The 14,256-nt window shown below is 40.1% G+C and overlaps 1 protein-coding gene across 4 annotated transcripts in view; it reads right to left on the reverse strand.

The window, feature by feature from the left end:
- SCN8A (sodium voltage-gated channel alpha subunit 8) overlaps window positions 1-14,256 on the reverse strand; it is a 71,485-nt gene that overhangs the window by 4,015 nt on the left and 53,214 nt on the right. For 3 of the 4 annotated variants that reach the window (XM_085562754.1, XM_085562753.1, XM_085562755.1), the window contains exons 21-26: window positions 11,559-11,681; window positions 5,714-5,998; window positions 4,027-4,080; window positions 2,906-3,043; window positions 2,013-2,117; window positions 823-1,093 (exon numbers count right to left, since the gene is read on the reverse strand). In XM_085562754.1, coding sequence (XP_085418880.1) covers window positions 823-1,093; window positions 2,013-2,117; window positions 2,906-3,043; window positions 4,027-4,080; window positions 5,714-5,998; window positions 11,559-11,681 — 976 coding nt within the window. Of the gene's footprint in view, window positions 1-822; window positions 1,094-2,012; window positions 2,118-2,905; window positions 3,044-4,026; window positions 4,081-5,713; window positions 5,999-11,558; window positions 11,682-12,255; window positions 12,326-14,256 lie in introns of all 4 variants that reach the window. The other variant, XM_085562756.1, reaches the window with a different exon arrangement.

Consider the following 14,256-nt stretch of genomic DNA (forward strand, 5'->3'; position numbering starts at 1 on the left):
TGTTTGGTTGTTTTTCTTATAACATTTAAACTTTTGTGATTTTTTGTTTGGTTTTTTTCCTATAACACTTAAACTTTTGTGACTTCTCTGGTTTTTTTTCCTATAGCATTTAAACTTTTGTGACTTCTTGTTTGGTTGTTTTTCCTATAACACTTAAACTTTGTGACTTCTTGTTTGGGTTTTTTTTCCTATAACATTTAAACTTTTGTGAATTCTTTTGTTTTTTTTCCTATAACATTTAAACTTTTGTGATTTCTTGTTACGTTTTATTTCCTATAACATTTAAACTTTTGTGACTTCTCTGTTTTTTTTCCTATAGCATTTAAACTTTTGTGACTTCTTGTTTGGTTGTTTTTCTTATAACATTTAAACTTTTGTGACTTTTTGTTTGGTTTTTTTCCTATAACACTTAAACTTTGTGACTTCTTTGGGTTTTTTTATCCTATAGCATTTAAACTTTTGTGACTTCTTGTTTGGTTGTTTTTCCTATAACACTTAAACTTTGGGGCTTCTTTGGGTTTTTTTTTCCTATAACATTTAAACTTTTGTGAATTCTTTGTTTTTTTTTTTCCTATAACATTTAAACTTTTGTGACTTCTTTGGTTTTTTTTCCTATAACATTTAAACTTTTGTGACTTCTTTGGTTTTTTTTTTTTGCAAAGATAAATCATTCTATGGTTTAAATTTAAAATCGCCGCTGTTCTCAGCTGCCTGCAGAGCCTCAAACGACTCAGACCCACAACAACCAAAAATGCCTGAGGGACATTTTGAGTTCCCACACGAAACCTTCTGAAAGTGGAATGTGTGTCCTCCAGGACTCACCCACGATGGACAGGATGACCACCACGAAGTCGAAGATGTTCCAGCCGATGGTGAAGTAGTAGTGCCTCAAGGCGAACATCTTCAGCACGCACTCGCAGGTGAAGAAGATGACGAACACGAAGTTGATCCAGTAAAGGATGTCCTCCATCTGCTTGCTCTGCGTGTCCGTCTCCACCATCATGGTCACCATGTTGAGGCAGATGAGCATCATGATGACGATGTCGAAGGCTTGCTGGGTGACGAAGTCGAAGACGGCTCCTTGGATGCGGTTCTGCGGAGCAGGGGAGACAAGGAACCGAGTTTGAGCAACCACCATGGAGTGTGGGGTGGTTTGGACTGGAAATGTCCTTCATGTGATCCCATTCCACATCCTGAACAACCACCATGGAGGTGTGGAATGGTGTGGACTGGAAATGTCCTTCAGGTGATCCCATTCCACATCCTGAACAACCACCATGGAGGTGTGGAATGGTTGGACTGGAAATGTCCTTCAGGTGATCCCATTCCACCTCCTGCCCTGTCCAACCTGGCTTTGGATGCTCCAGGAGCAGGAGAAACGAGGAACCGAGTTTGAACAACCACCATGGAGGTGTTTGTTGGTTTGGACAGGGAATGGTCTGGACTGGAAATGTCCCATTCCACCTCCAGAACAACCACCATGGAGGTGTGGAATGGTTTGGACTGGAAATGTCCTTCAGGTGATCCCATTCCACGTCCAGAACTACCACCATGGAGGTGGTTGTTGGTTTGGACATGGAATGGTCTGGACGTGGAATGGTTTGGCACCACCCCAGCCCCAGCAGAGGACGATTGGTCCAAACAGCACCCAAAGGACTCCACCCAACCCCTTTTTTGGGGGGGCTTTTTGAGGGATCCGAAATCTTTGAGGAACCCGGGAGATGAGCTCAGTTCTCCACCATCGAAGCCCTCAGGGCTGGATGGTCACCAAAGGTTCTCCGGCGAGTTCCTGGAGGTTCCTCCTCCCCACCTGCGAAATTTGGGGATTTTTTGATTCACGTGATGACAAAAACCAACCCCAGGACAAATTTTCACCTTGGCAGGTGACACCGAGTCACGGTGACAAGACCAGGGGGATGTTGAAGCCCAACACGAGACGGAAAATTTATTTTTTTTTTGGAGAAAAAGCTCTTTTGAAATCCTCTCCAGAGCTTTGTCCCTCATCTACTCACCAGAGGTCGGGGGATGGGTTTTTGGGGCTTCTTGGAGCCCAGTTTCTTCATGGCGTTGTAATACTTCTTCTGCTCTTCTGTCATGAAAATATCCTGACCTCCAAAGTAAAGGGGGAAAAGGGAAAAAAACCTGGTTACAATCAGCATTAAAAAGGCCTGGGTTGCCTCAAAATCGAAATTTAGAGGAGATTAATATTCCCTATCTATTGAAATTTAGAGATTAATATTGCCTATCAATTGAAATTGAGAAGAGATTAATATTCCCTAGAAATTGAAATTTAGAGAAGATTAATATTCCCTATCAATTGAAATTTAGAGGAGATTAATATTCCCTAGAAATTGAAATTGAGAGGAGATTAATATTCCCTATCAATTGAAATTGAGAGATTAATATTCCCTGTCAATGGAAATTTAGAGATTAATATTCCCTATCAATTGAAATTGAGAAGAGATTAATATTCCCTAGAAATTGAAATTTAGAGGAGATTAATATTGCCTATAAATTGAAATTGAGAGGAGATTAATATTCCCTATCAATTGAAATTTAGAAGAGATTAATATTCCCTATCAATTGACATTTAGAGATTAATATTCCCTATCAATTGAAATTTAGTGATTAATATTCCCTATCAATTGAAATTTATGGGAAATTCAAACTTCCTATAAACGAAATTGATGGGAGATGAAAATTTCCTATAAATGAAATTTATGGGAAATTCGAACTTCCTATAAAGGAAATTGATGGGAGATGAAAATTTCCTATAAATGAAATTTATGGGAAATTCGAACCTCCTATAAAGGAAATTGATGGGAGATGAATTCTGTCTTTAAGTCATTAAAACCCCCCAAAATGCCCCAAAACGCAGGGCAAAAGTTCCCTTTGGGTCACTTATCTTCTTCTTCTGTTGGTTGAAGTTGTCGATGATGACGCCGATGAAGAGGTTCAGGGTGAAAAAGGACCCGAAGATGATGAAGATCACAAAATAAATGTACATGTAAATGTTGTCCTCGTACTTGGGCTGCTCTTCTTGCTGAAAGGGACAGAAAAAGAACAAAAAAAACCAAATTTACATTTTTGAGACATCCTAAAAACGCGATCGGTTGGGTTTGCAAACGATCAAAGGTTAAAAAGCTGCTGAATATTTTTATTTTTACACTTTCCTGGCACGGGCAGACTTGTTTCAAAGCTGCATTCAGTGCGGGATAAAAAATAAATCCATTAAAAAATGGATTAAATGAAATGAAATTAAAATTTTTTTGGTTATGTATAAAACCCATGAGAATGGAAAAAGGGGGGAAAAAATTGAAAACGAAAAGGAAATGGTGGCATTTTTCCAGCATGCAAGAAGGAGAAAAGTGTCTGAGGAATGAATTCCAACCCAGACATAATTCCTGAATCCCAAATTCCCGAATCCAAAATTCCTGAGCCCATAATCCAAAATTCCTGAATCCCAAATTCCTGAATCCAAAATTCCTGAATCCATAATTCTTGAATCCAAAATTCCTGAATCCATAATCCAAAATTCCTGAACCCAAAATTCCTGAATCCCAAATTCCTGAATCCCAAATCCACAATTCCAGCTGTGATGCCCAGACTTCCCTATAAACATAAAATTCCTGCCTAATTCCTTTTATTTGAATGATTAAATGTATAATTCACTGCCTTCTACTCCTATTTTGTTTCTTTTTTTCCTATTTGTTTTTTCCTATATTTTAAATTTCTATTCCCATTTTTTTCTACTTCATTTTTTTTTTGTTCCATTTCAACTCTAATTGGGATAGACCAAAAAAAAAAAACCAAAAAACAACTTTTTGAACCCGCCCTTTTTGGGATTTTCTTCAGCATTTTTGAACTCATCAGAGCCCCCAGAGCAAAGGAAACCATCCCAAAATTCAATATTTGCTATAAAAAAAAAATCTGCAATTTTCCCTCTGGATTTTAGCCAAGCAGAAGATAGAAATCAGGAATTTGGGGATTTTGGGATTTTGGGATTTGGGGATTTTTGCAGGTTACCTTTCTGGAATCGACAGCTGCATACATGATGTCCATCCAGCCCTTGAATGTAGCCTGGCAAAGAAAACACAGAATTCACCCAAAATACCAGAATTCACCCAAAAGATCAGAAATAAAAAAGAATTCACCCAAAAGATCAGAATTAAAACAATTCACTCAAAATATCAGAATTAAAACACAGGATTCAACCAAAATACCAGAATTAAAACACAGAATTCACCCAAAATACCAGAATTAAAACACAAAATTCACCCAAAAATCAGAATTCACCCAAAAAACCAAAATTAAAACACAAAATTCACCCAAAATATCAGAATTATGCCAGGGACCCCCTGGCACTCTTGATGTCCCTGTAGAATAAACTTTAATATTTTAATATTTCTCTTTCTGAACCTCACGAGGGTGAGGAGGGGATTTGGGGCCCCTCCTTGAGCTCCATCAATGAGGGAAGAGAATAAATAAAAAATGGAAAATTCATTGCAGCCCCACCCCTCAGTTTGGGGTATTTTGGAGGTGCAAATCCTCAGTTTGGGGTATTTGAGAGCTCCAACTCCACATTTTGGGGTATTTTGGAAGTGCAAATCCTCATTTTGGGGTATTTTAGAGCTCCAACTCCACATTTTGGGGTATTTTGGAAGTGCAAATCCTCATTTTGGGGTATTTGAGAGCTCCAACCCCTCAGTTCGGGGTATTTTGGAGGTGCAAATCCTCATTTTGGGATATTTTGGTGCTGCAATTCCTCAGTTTGGGACATTTTAGTTCTCCAACCCCTCACTCTGGGACATTTTAGTTCTCCAGCCCCTCAGTTTGGGACATTTTAGTTCTCCAGCCCCTCAGTTTGGGACATTTTAGTTCTCCAGCCCCTCAGTTTGGGATATTTTAGTTCTCCAGCCCCTCAGTTTGGGACATTTTAGTTCTCCAGCCCCTCACTCTGGGACATTTTAGTTCTCCAACCCCTCAGTTTGGGACATTTTAGTTCTCCAGCCCCTCACTCTGGGACATTTTAGTTCTCCAGCCCCTCAGTTTGGGACATTTTAGTTCTCCAGCCCCTCACTCTGGGACATTTTAGTTCTCCAACCCCTCAGTTTGGGACATTTTAGTTCTCCAACCCCTCAGTTTGGGACATTTTAGTTCTCCAGCCCCTCAGTTTGGGACATTTTAGTTCTCCAGCCCCTCAGTTTGGGACATTTTAGTTCTCCAGCCCCTCAGTTTGGGACATTTTAGTTCTCCAGCCCCTCAGTTTGGGATATTTTAGTTCTCCAGCCCCTCAGTTTGGGACATTTTAGTTCTCCAGCCCCTCACTCTGGGACATTTTAGTTCTCCAGCCCCTCAGTTTGGGACATTTTAGTTCTCCAGCCCCTCAGTTTGGGACATTTTAGTTCTCCAACCCCTCAGTTTGGGACATTTTAGTTCTCCAGCCCCTCACTCTGGGACATTTTAGTTCTCCAATCCCTCAGTTTGGGACATTTTAGTTCTCCAGCCCCTCAGTTTGGGACATTTTAGTTCTCCAATCCCTCAGTTTGGGAGATTTTAGTTCTCCAACCCCTCAGTTTGGGACATTTTAGTTCTCCAACCCCTCACTCTGGGACATTTTAGTTCTCCAGCCCCTCAGTTTGGGACATTTTAGTTCTCCAGCCCCTCACTCTGGGACATTCTAAAGCCACCAACCGCAGAGAGCCAAACTCACGACTTGCAGCAGAGCCAGGTATCCGGCGCCGACGTTGTCAAAGTTAATTTTGACGTTCTTCCAGCGGATCTCGGTGGAGTTGGGCGGCATCAGCGCCTCGCAGTCTGTCTTGTTGTTTACAACCTCTATCTCAAAGCGGTGCTCAGCTGTTTCATTAAAGCAGTAATGATATTTCCCGGCAAACAGGTTAACCCCCATAATGCTGAAAATCAGCCAGAAGATAAGGCAGACCAACAAGACATTCATAATGGAAGGGATAGCGCCAACCAAGGCATTGACAACCACCTGTGTTGGGAGGGGTGGGAAAAAGTTTCAGTGTAAGACACGAGGCAGGAGACGGCGAGCATCAGTAGGGCCGGCTGGCCGGGGGGACGGCGGGGAGGCCGCTGGCGCGCCGGGGGTTAACCCGGCCGGCACCGGGGGGGGGTCCCGGAGCACCCGGGAGGGTCCCGGGCCAAAATGGGAATTGTTCCGCTGCGGATAGTGTGTATTGTTTATTATGTATTATATATTATATATGGTATATTGTGTGTTGGATATTGTGTGTTATATATTATATATCGTGTATTATATATTATATATGGTATATTGTATACTGTGTGTTGTATATTGTGTATTATATATCATATATTATATATTATATATGGTATGTTGTATATTGTGTGTTGTATATTGTGTGTTATATATCATATATGGTATATTGTATATTATGTGTTGTATATTGTGTATTAGATATCATATATTATATATTATATCTGGTATATTGTATATTGTGTGTTGTATATTGTGTGTTATATATTATATATAGTATATTATATATGGTATATTGTATATTATGTGTTGTATATTGGGTATTATATATAGTATATTATATATTATATATGGTATATTGTATACTGTGTGTTGCATATTGTGTATTATATATTGTATATTATATATTATATACTGTATATTATGTGTTGTATATTGTGTATTATATATTACGTATAATATATTACATATTGTATATTGTATATTACATATTACTATACATTATATATTATATGTTATATATATTATGTGTTGTATATTGTGTGTTATATATTATATATTGTATATTACATATTATATATGTTATATATTATATGTTTCGTATTGTATATTGTATATTATGTATTGTATATTGTGTATTATTCTATATTCTGTATTCGATATTATATATGATAATCAGATTAGATTATATTATATATTATAATAAGATTAATAGGTTAGCTATTATATACTGTATATTCTGCATTCTATATATTATACATCATATGTCAGCTATTATATATTGTATATTCTGTATTCTATATGATAATATTAGATTATAATATTATATATCACAATGAGAGTAATGTTAGCTATGATATATTGTGTATTTTGTATTCTATATTGTATATCATATGTCAGCTATTTTATATTGTATATTCTGTATTCTACATTATATATTGATATATATATATATATATTGTATAATACATATAGATTCCAAAATAATTTCCCAAGCCCCGTTGTTGGCTTTATGGCGTCTGCACTCTCTGTTTTTCACCAAAAACTGAAAAATTGAATTGCCCAAAGGCAGAAGTGGGGCTGCGACCAAGGGGCTCCTGATGGAGCCGCGTGCGGGGCCCCAAAAAATGGAGTTTTTTTGGGATTTCATTGAGGTTTTTGGGATTTCATTGAGTTTTTTTGGGATTTCATTGAGGTTTTTGGGATTTCATTGAGGTTTTTGGGATTTCATTGAGTTTTTTTGGGATCTCGTTGAGTTTTTTGGGATTTCCTCGGCCTCTCCTGCCATTCCCCCGTTCCAACCGAGCCGTTTTCACTCGGGGCCTGGCCCTGCTCCGGCGCGGGCTCAGGACCAAGCCCGGCATCACGGACGGACACCGAGATCATCCAGCGGCCGCAGCCGTGCCCGGGCGGAGCTGGGCATGCACCCGGCGGGCGAGCCGGGACACCAAAGCCACGTTCCTCCTGCAAAGGGCAGCCAACGGGGCTGGGTGGGGTCACAGAGGTTTGGTCACAGAAGGTTTGGTCACAGAGGTTTGGTCACAGAGGGTTTGGTCACAAAGGTTGGGTCACAGAGGTTGGGTCACAGAGGGTTTGGTCACAAAGGTTTGGTCACAGAGGTTTGGTCACAAAGGTTTGGTCACAGGGTTTGGTCACACAAGGTTTGGTCACAGAGGGTTTGGTCACAGAAGGTTTGGTCACAAACGTTGGGTCACAGAAGGTTTGGTCACAAAGGTTGGGTCACAGGGTTTGGTCACAGAGGGTTTGGTCACAGAGGTTTGGTCACAGAGGTTTGGTCACATAGGTTTGGTCAGAGGGTTTGGTCACACAGGGTTTGGTCACACAGGGTTTGGTCACAAAGGTTTGGTCAGAGGGTTTGGTCACAGGGTTTGGTCACAGAGGGTTTCGTCACACAAGTTTTGGTCACAGCGGGTTTGGTCACACAGGGTTTGGTCACACAGGGTTTGGTCACAAAGGTTTGGTCACAAAGGTTGGGTCACAGGGTTGGGTCACAGAGGGTTTGGTCACACAGGGTTTGGTCACAAAGGTTGGGTCACAAAGGGTTTGGTCACAGAAGGTTTGGTCACAGAGGGTTTGGTCACAGAAGGTTTGGTCACAGAGGTTTGGTCACAGAAGGTTTGGTCACAGAGGGTTTGGTCACAGAGGGTTTGGTCACAAAGGTTTGGTCACAGGGTTTGGTCACAGAGGGTTTGGTCACAGAGGGTTTGGTCACAGAGGGTTTGGTCACAAAGGTTTGGTCACACAGGGTTTGGTCACAAAGGGTTTGGTCACACAGGGTTTGGTCACAGAGGGTTTGGTCACAGAAGGTTTGGTCACACAGGGTTTGGTCACAAAGGTTTGGTCACACAGGGTTTGGTCACAGAGGGTTTGGTCACAGAAGGTTTGGTCACACAGGGTTTGGTCACAAAGGTTTGGTCACACAGGGTTTGGTCACAAAGGTTTGGTCACAAAGGGTTTGGTCACAGAAGGTTTGGTCACAAAGGTTTGGTCACACAGGGTTTGGTCACAAAGGTTTGGTCACAAAGGTTTGGTCACAAAGGGTTTGGTCACAGAAGGTTTGGTCACAAAGGTTTGGTCAGAGGGTTTGGTCACAAAGGGTTTGGTCACAAAGGTTGGGTCACAGGGTTTGGTCACAGAGGGTTTGGTCAGAGGGTTTGGTCATGGAGCTCCTCCTTTCCCAATTTTAGCTCCTCACTCTGTCTTCTGTTCCAGCTGCTGAAGGATGCCAGAAGTTCATCCCAGGCCCAGGAAGGAACAGGTGAGATCCCCAAAAATCTCTCTGCTCTCAGTGTCCCTTCACCCCAAAATGATGCTCAGCTGCTGCACCAGCAGCACTTTTTGGGTCCCATCCTCCTACAACCTGATTGATTCCAGCAAAAATAAAAAAGGGACACCATCCTCCTGAACTAAGGTCATTTTTGGTCCTCTGAACGTGCAGAACTTTGCCGCAGGAGCGCCAGGAGGAAGGTGGCTTCCGTGTGCGGGCGGACAAGAAGTCATGCGCGTGTCCCCGCGGCGCGGCCGAGCGCAGCAAACTCCTGGAAACGCAGATCGCCACCGAGGAGAGCAAAGCAAAGAACTCCACGCTCCATCTCCTTCAAAAAGGCATTTCCAATTCTGGAATCCTCTGCTTGGGTGGGGCACTGACACTTGTCCCCAAAAAAAATTGGAAAAAAATCAGAATTTGGTCTAGGCAGCGGGCAGGGCTGCGCTTGTGATGTTGCCCTGATTTTTGAAAGTGTTTTCTTTGATGGTTCTTTTGAAAGTTTTAAAGTTCTCGTAAATCTTTTTTAGCCTTCTGATAATTTTTACGTATTTCTACCAGACTTCTCTCCCACTGTTCATGTAAATAATTCTTGTTTTTTTCTCTGTGGAAAGAGAGAATCGGCAAACTGGTTTGACCAGCGCCGTTGGAAAAAGGAACAATTTCATCCTCCAATCCGCCGTCACTTTTAGAATTCTACAGATTGCAAAGTAAAAAACAAAATTGGCCCTTTCTCCCTTCAACTCACCAAACTTCTGCACACTCATTTTGTGCCCAATAAAAACAGTTGTAACGATCCATTTTCCCACTTCGAGCACGAGAATTTCCTGATTGTACATCAGAAATCTTCTCCCTAATGTGGTTTAAAATTCGTTTTTAATTTCTCCAGGTTTGGTGCTAGGCCTGATCTTTGTGATCAAATTTCTGGCCGGGCCCCAAACCCAGCCCAGCGAAAGCTCCACCTTTGCCTGAATGGAATTTTTTTCCACTCGAATGGAAATTTTCAATTTTCAATTTTTTCCATTCGAATGGAAACTTTCAATTTTCAATTTTTTCCATTCAAATGGAAATTTTCTATTTTCAATTTTTTCCGTTCGAATGGAAATTCTCAATTTTCAATTTTTTCCACTCGAATGGAAATTTTCAATTTTCAGTTTTTTCCACTCGAATGGAAATTTTCAATTTTTTCCGTTCAAATGGAAACTTTCAATTTTCAATTTTTTCCGTTCAAATGGAAATTCTCAATTTTCAGTTTTTTCCACTCGAATGGAAATTTTCAATTTTTTCTGTTCAAATGGAAACTTTCAATTTTCAATTTTTTCCACTCGAATGGAAATTTTCAATTTTCAATTGCTCCAGAAGGATCCAGGTGGAATTCCTCCACTCAAACCCTGAGGTAAAACTGATTCTGCCATTCCCTTCCTTATTTTATTATTTAAAACATCCGATTTTCTCTCTGCTTATGAGCTAACTGGGATTTAACACCAAACCCCACATTTTGTTCTAAGCAATCCACTGATGCGAAACACCCTTTATTTCATTTTTTTACTGCACAATTATATTTTTTTTTTTGGGTGTGTTCTTAGGAGACTCTTTCAACCCCAAACGAGGGAATAAAAAAGCACCAAAATGTCCAATTATTGCCCGGCTGCAATAATTGAAACGCCGAGGGAGTTTTGCCAATTCAAGCTTCAGTTCAATGCTTTGCTTGTGCTTCGTTCTGCTTCCAGAGCGACACGACGGGGGCCAAAAAAAGGTGGAAAAAAAGGCAAAAAAGGGGACAGAAAAGCAAAGTTCCACTGCTGGACAAGGCTGCCAGTCACCAGCAGACTGGACTGAGAACAACAAGGTGCAACGAGAGGAAATGAAACCAAAATTTTCAAAGAGCTCAGCTCCACCCCGTCCCTTCCTGCAGTGACCCACCAGAGGCAGCAGCTTTTTCCCCACCCCAAAAAAATAAAAATAAAAGTGTTTTTTTGGGTTTTTTTTTGGTTTTTTTCGAGCCAACCCCCACCAAGAGCAGCCAAGACCTGCAGAGCCTGAGGTGGTTCCAATTCTGCTTCTTTTGCACCTGGTGATTCTCCCTAGATTTCAAAAACCAACCAAAAAAAAAAAAAAAAAAAAAACCAAAAACCAAAAACCAAAAAACCCAAAAATAAAAAACAAGTTCCAGCTGAGAAGCCCCGAGGTCAAAGCCAGGCCAAATGAGAGCAGCCAAGTGTCGACATCGGCTACAAAATGAGCGCTTTGGGCCAGTAATTAATGTAATTAATTAACGTAATGAGGCAGCTCCCTTCGTTGGAGGGGAGGTGCAGCAGGGCGAGGGGGGACGTCCGCGGAGGGGTGACCGAGTCAGCAGCCGCATCGTGATTCTCTTTTGGAATTGATTTTCCGTCGTTTTCTTTTATTTTTTTAATTGTTTCGATCGGTTCTAGCATGCTTTTTTTTTTTTTTTTTTTTTTTTCCCCCAAAAAAAGAAAAAATGCTGCCCGGGCATGCAGAAGGATCAGGTGCTGATGAGCATCTTACCCTCATCCCCTCAAATCGGGACAACGCTCTTAAAGGCCTCAAGGCTCTTAGGGTCCTAAGGGATTTTATGGCACCTAGTTCCGAGTAGCCCAGGGCATTAGCTATAAGGCTGACTAAAGAGACCTACACAGAAAATAGAAAAAAAAATAAAAAATAGAGAGAGAGAAAAAAAAAAAATAATAATAATAAAAAAAAGAAACCAGAAGGAAAAAAAAAAAAAAAGGGAAAAAAAATTAAAAGAAACGGACAAAAAATTAAAAAAAAAACGGCAGAAAAATGACATAAAAAGAAATTTAAATAAAATGAAAAAAAAAAAAGAAAAAAAAAAAGGTTCCAGACTGTTAGATTGGATGTCCTAACCTCGATTGCCCAGCCCAGGAGGCACCTGGGCCTCCCCCAAAACCAAAAAACCAAACAAACCAACCAAAAAACAAAAACCAAAATCCCGAAGCCATGACACCAGCTGCCTACTTCACTTGACTGAACCGACCTGGAAGGAAATCAAGAAATCAGGAAACAATAAAGAAGGAAAGAACGCAGTTGAGAAGAGAGAGAGAGCAGGAAGGGGAGAGAGAGAGACCGGCGAGAAAAGAGACACACACGGAGAGGGGCTGTGGGAGGAAGAGGCCAAACCACGAGGGGAAAAAATCCCCAAAAAACCCCAAAAATCCCCAAAAAACCCCCCAAAAAACCTTACCCTGCCCTCGCCCGCCTGCGGCGTCCCGGCGGCGCCCAGGAAATCTAAGCCAGACAAATGTTAAAGGCACCTATGAGAAAGAAATACAGAGAAATCCAAATTTCTCCAAATTTCTCGGCAGCCGCGCGGGGCGGCCGCCTGGGGCTGAATCCATCCCAAAAATGGATTTTTTCCTCTCCGGAGATGAGCTTCGTTCAGCACAGAATTCCCTGGTTTGTGCTAAGAGCAGATGGGAATTTATTGCTACAAAAGAGCCTTCGTTGCTTTTTTTTTTTTTTTTTTTACTGCGTAATTTTGGGGTTTTTTTGCACTTTCTCGGAGACTTTTTCAATGCCAAATGGGGGAAAAAGTCAATTTTCTTTTCAGTCTCAAATGGGGGAAATTTCAATCCCAAATGAGGAAAAATTTGATTTTCTTTTCAGTCTCAAATGGGGAAAATTTCAATCCCAAATGGGGAAAAATTTGATTTTCTTTTCAGTCCCAAATGGGGGAAATTTAAATCCCAAATGGGGAACAATTCGATTTTCTTTTCAGTCCCAAATGGGGAAAATTTCAATCCCAAATGGGGAAAAATTCAATTTTCTTTTCAGTCCCAAATGGGGAAAATTTCAATCCCAAATGGGGAAAAATTTGATTTTCTTTTCAGTCCCAAATGGGGAAAATTTCAATCCCAAATGGGGAAAAATTTGATTTTCTTTTCAGTCCCAAATGGGGGAAATTTCAATCCCAAATGGGGAAAAATTCAATTTTCTTTTCAGTCCCAAATGGGGGAAAATTTCAATCCCAAATGGGGAAAAATTCGATTTTCTTTTCAGTCACAAATGGGGGAAAATTTCAATTTTCCTTTTCCCAAATGGAGAAAAGTTCAATTTTCATTTCAATCCCAAATGGGGAAAAGTTCAATTTTCTTTTCAATCCCAAAAGGGGAAAACTTCAAATTTTCATTTCAATCCCAAATGGGGAAAAGTTCAATCCCAAATGGGGAAAAGTTAAATATTCTTTTCAATCCCAAATGGGGAAAAGTTAAATTTTAATTTCAATCCGAAATGGGGGAAAGTTCAATTTTCCTTTTCCCAAATAGAGAAAAGTTCAATTTTCCTTTCAAACCCAAATGGGGGAAATTCCAATTTTCCTTTCAATCCAAAATGGGGAAAAGTTCAATCCCAAATGGGGAAAAGTTAAATTTTCTTTTCAATCCCAAATGGGGAAAAGTTCAATTTTCCTTTTCCCAAATGGAGAAAAGTTCAATTTTCTTTTCAATCCCCAATGGGGAAAAGTTCAATTTTCCTTTTCACCAGATTTCCAGGAAATTCAGTTTTAAACCAATTTTGGGCTGCTGCTGAGTTTAAAACCCAATTTCCAAATTTCTAAATCATTTTGGATCCATTTTCCAAGGATTTCCCCATCCCAGTCCTGGTTTTATCCCATTTTTCCCTACAATTTTCCCATTTTTCTCTACAATTTTCCCGTTTTTTGCTACCATTTTCCCCATTTTCTTGCTGTTTTCAAAATTTTCTCTACAATTTTCCCCAATTTTTGCTACCATTTTCTACTACCATTTTTCCCATTTTTCACTAACATTTTTCCCTTTTTTTCCACTACCATTTTTCTCATTTTTTTGCCACCATTTTCCCCATTTTTCACTACCATTTTTCCCTTTTTCTGCCACTGTTTTTCCCCTTTTTTGCTACCATTTTCCCATATTTTGCTACCATTTTCCCCATTTTTCTCTACTATTTTTCCCTTTTTTTCACTACTATTTTTCTCATTTTTCGCTACCATTTTCCTCATTTTTTGCCACCATTTTCCCATTTTTCTCGACCATCACGCTTCAGACAGATCAGAAAGAGACATGAACCCTTTTTAAGAAAAAAAAAAGAAAATAAATCCATGTACAGCAACAAACAAAAACCCTCCTAGAACAGGTGGGGTTAAATTCTCCCAACTGGATTCAATAAATCATTCTTTTATATTATTAAAAATATCTTCTATATTCAATAT

The sequence above is a fragment of the Lonchura striata genome, chromosome 29, assembly GCF_050655825.1.
Source record: "Lonchura striata isolate lonStrDom1 chromosome 29, ASM5065582v1, whole genome shotgun sequence".
Taxonomy (NCBI): Eukaryota; Metazoa; Chordata; class Aves; order Passeriformes; family Estrildidae; genus Lonchura; species Lonchura striata.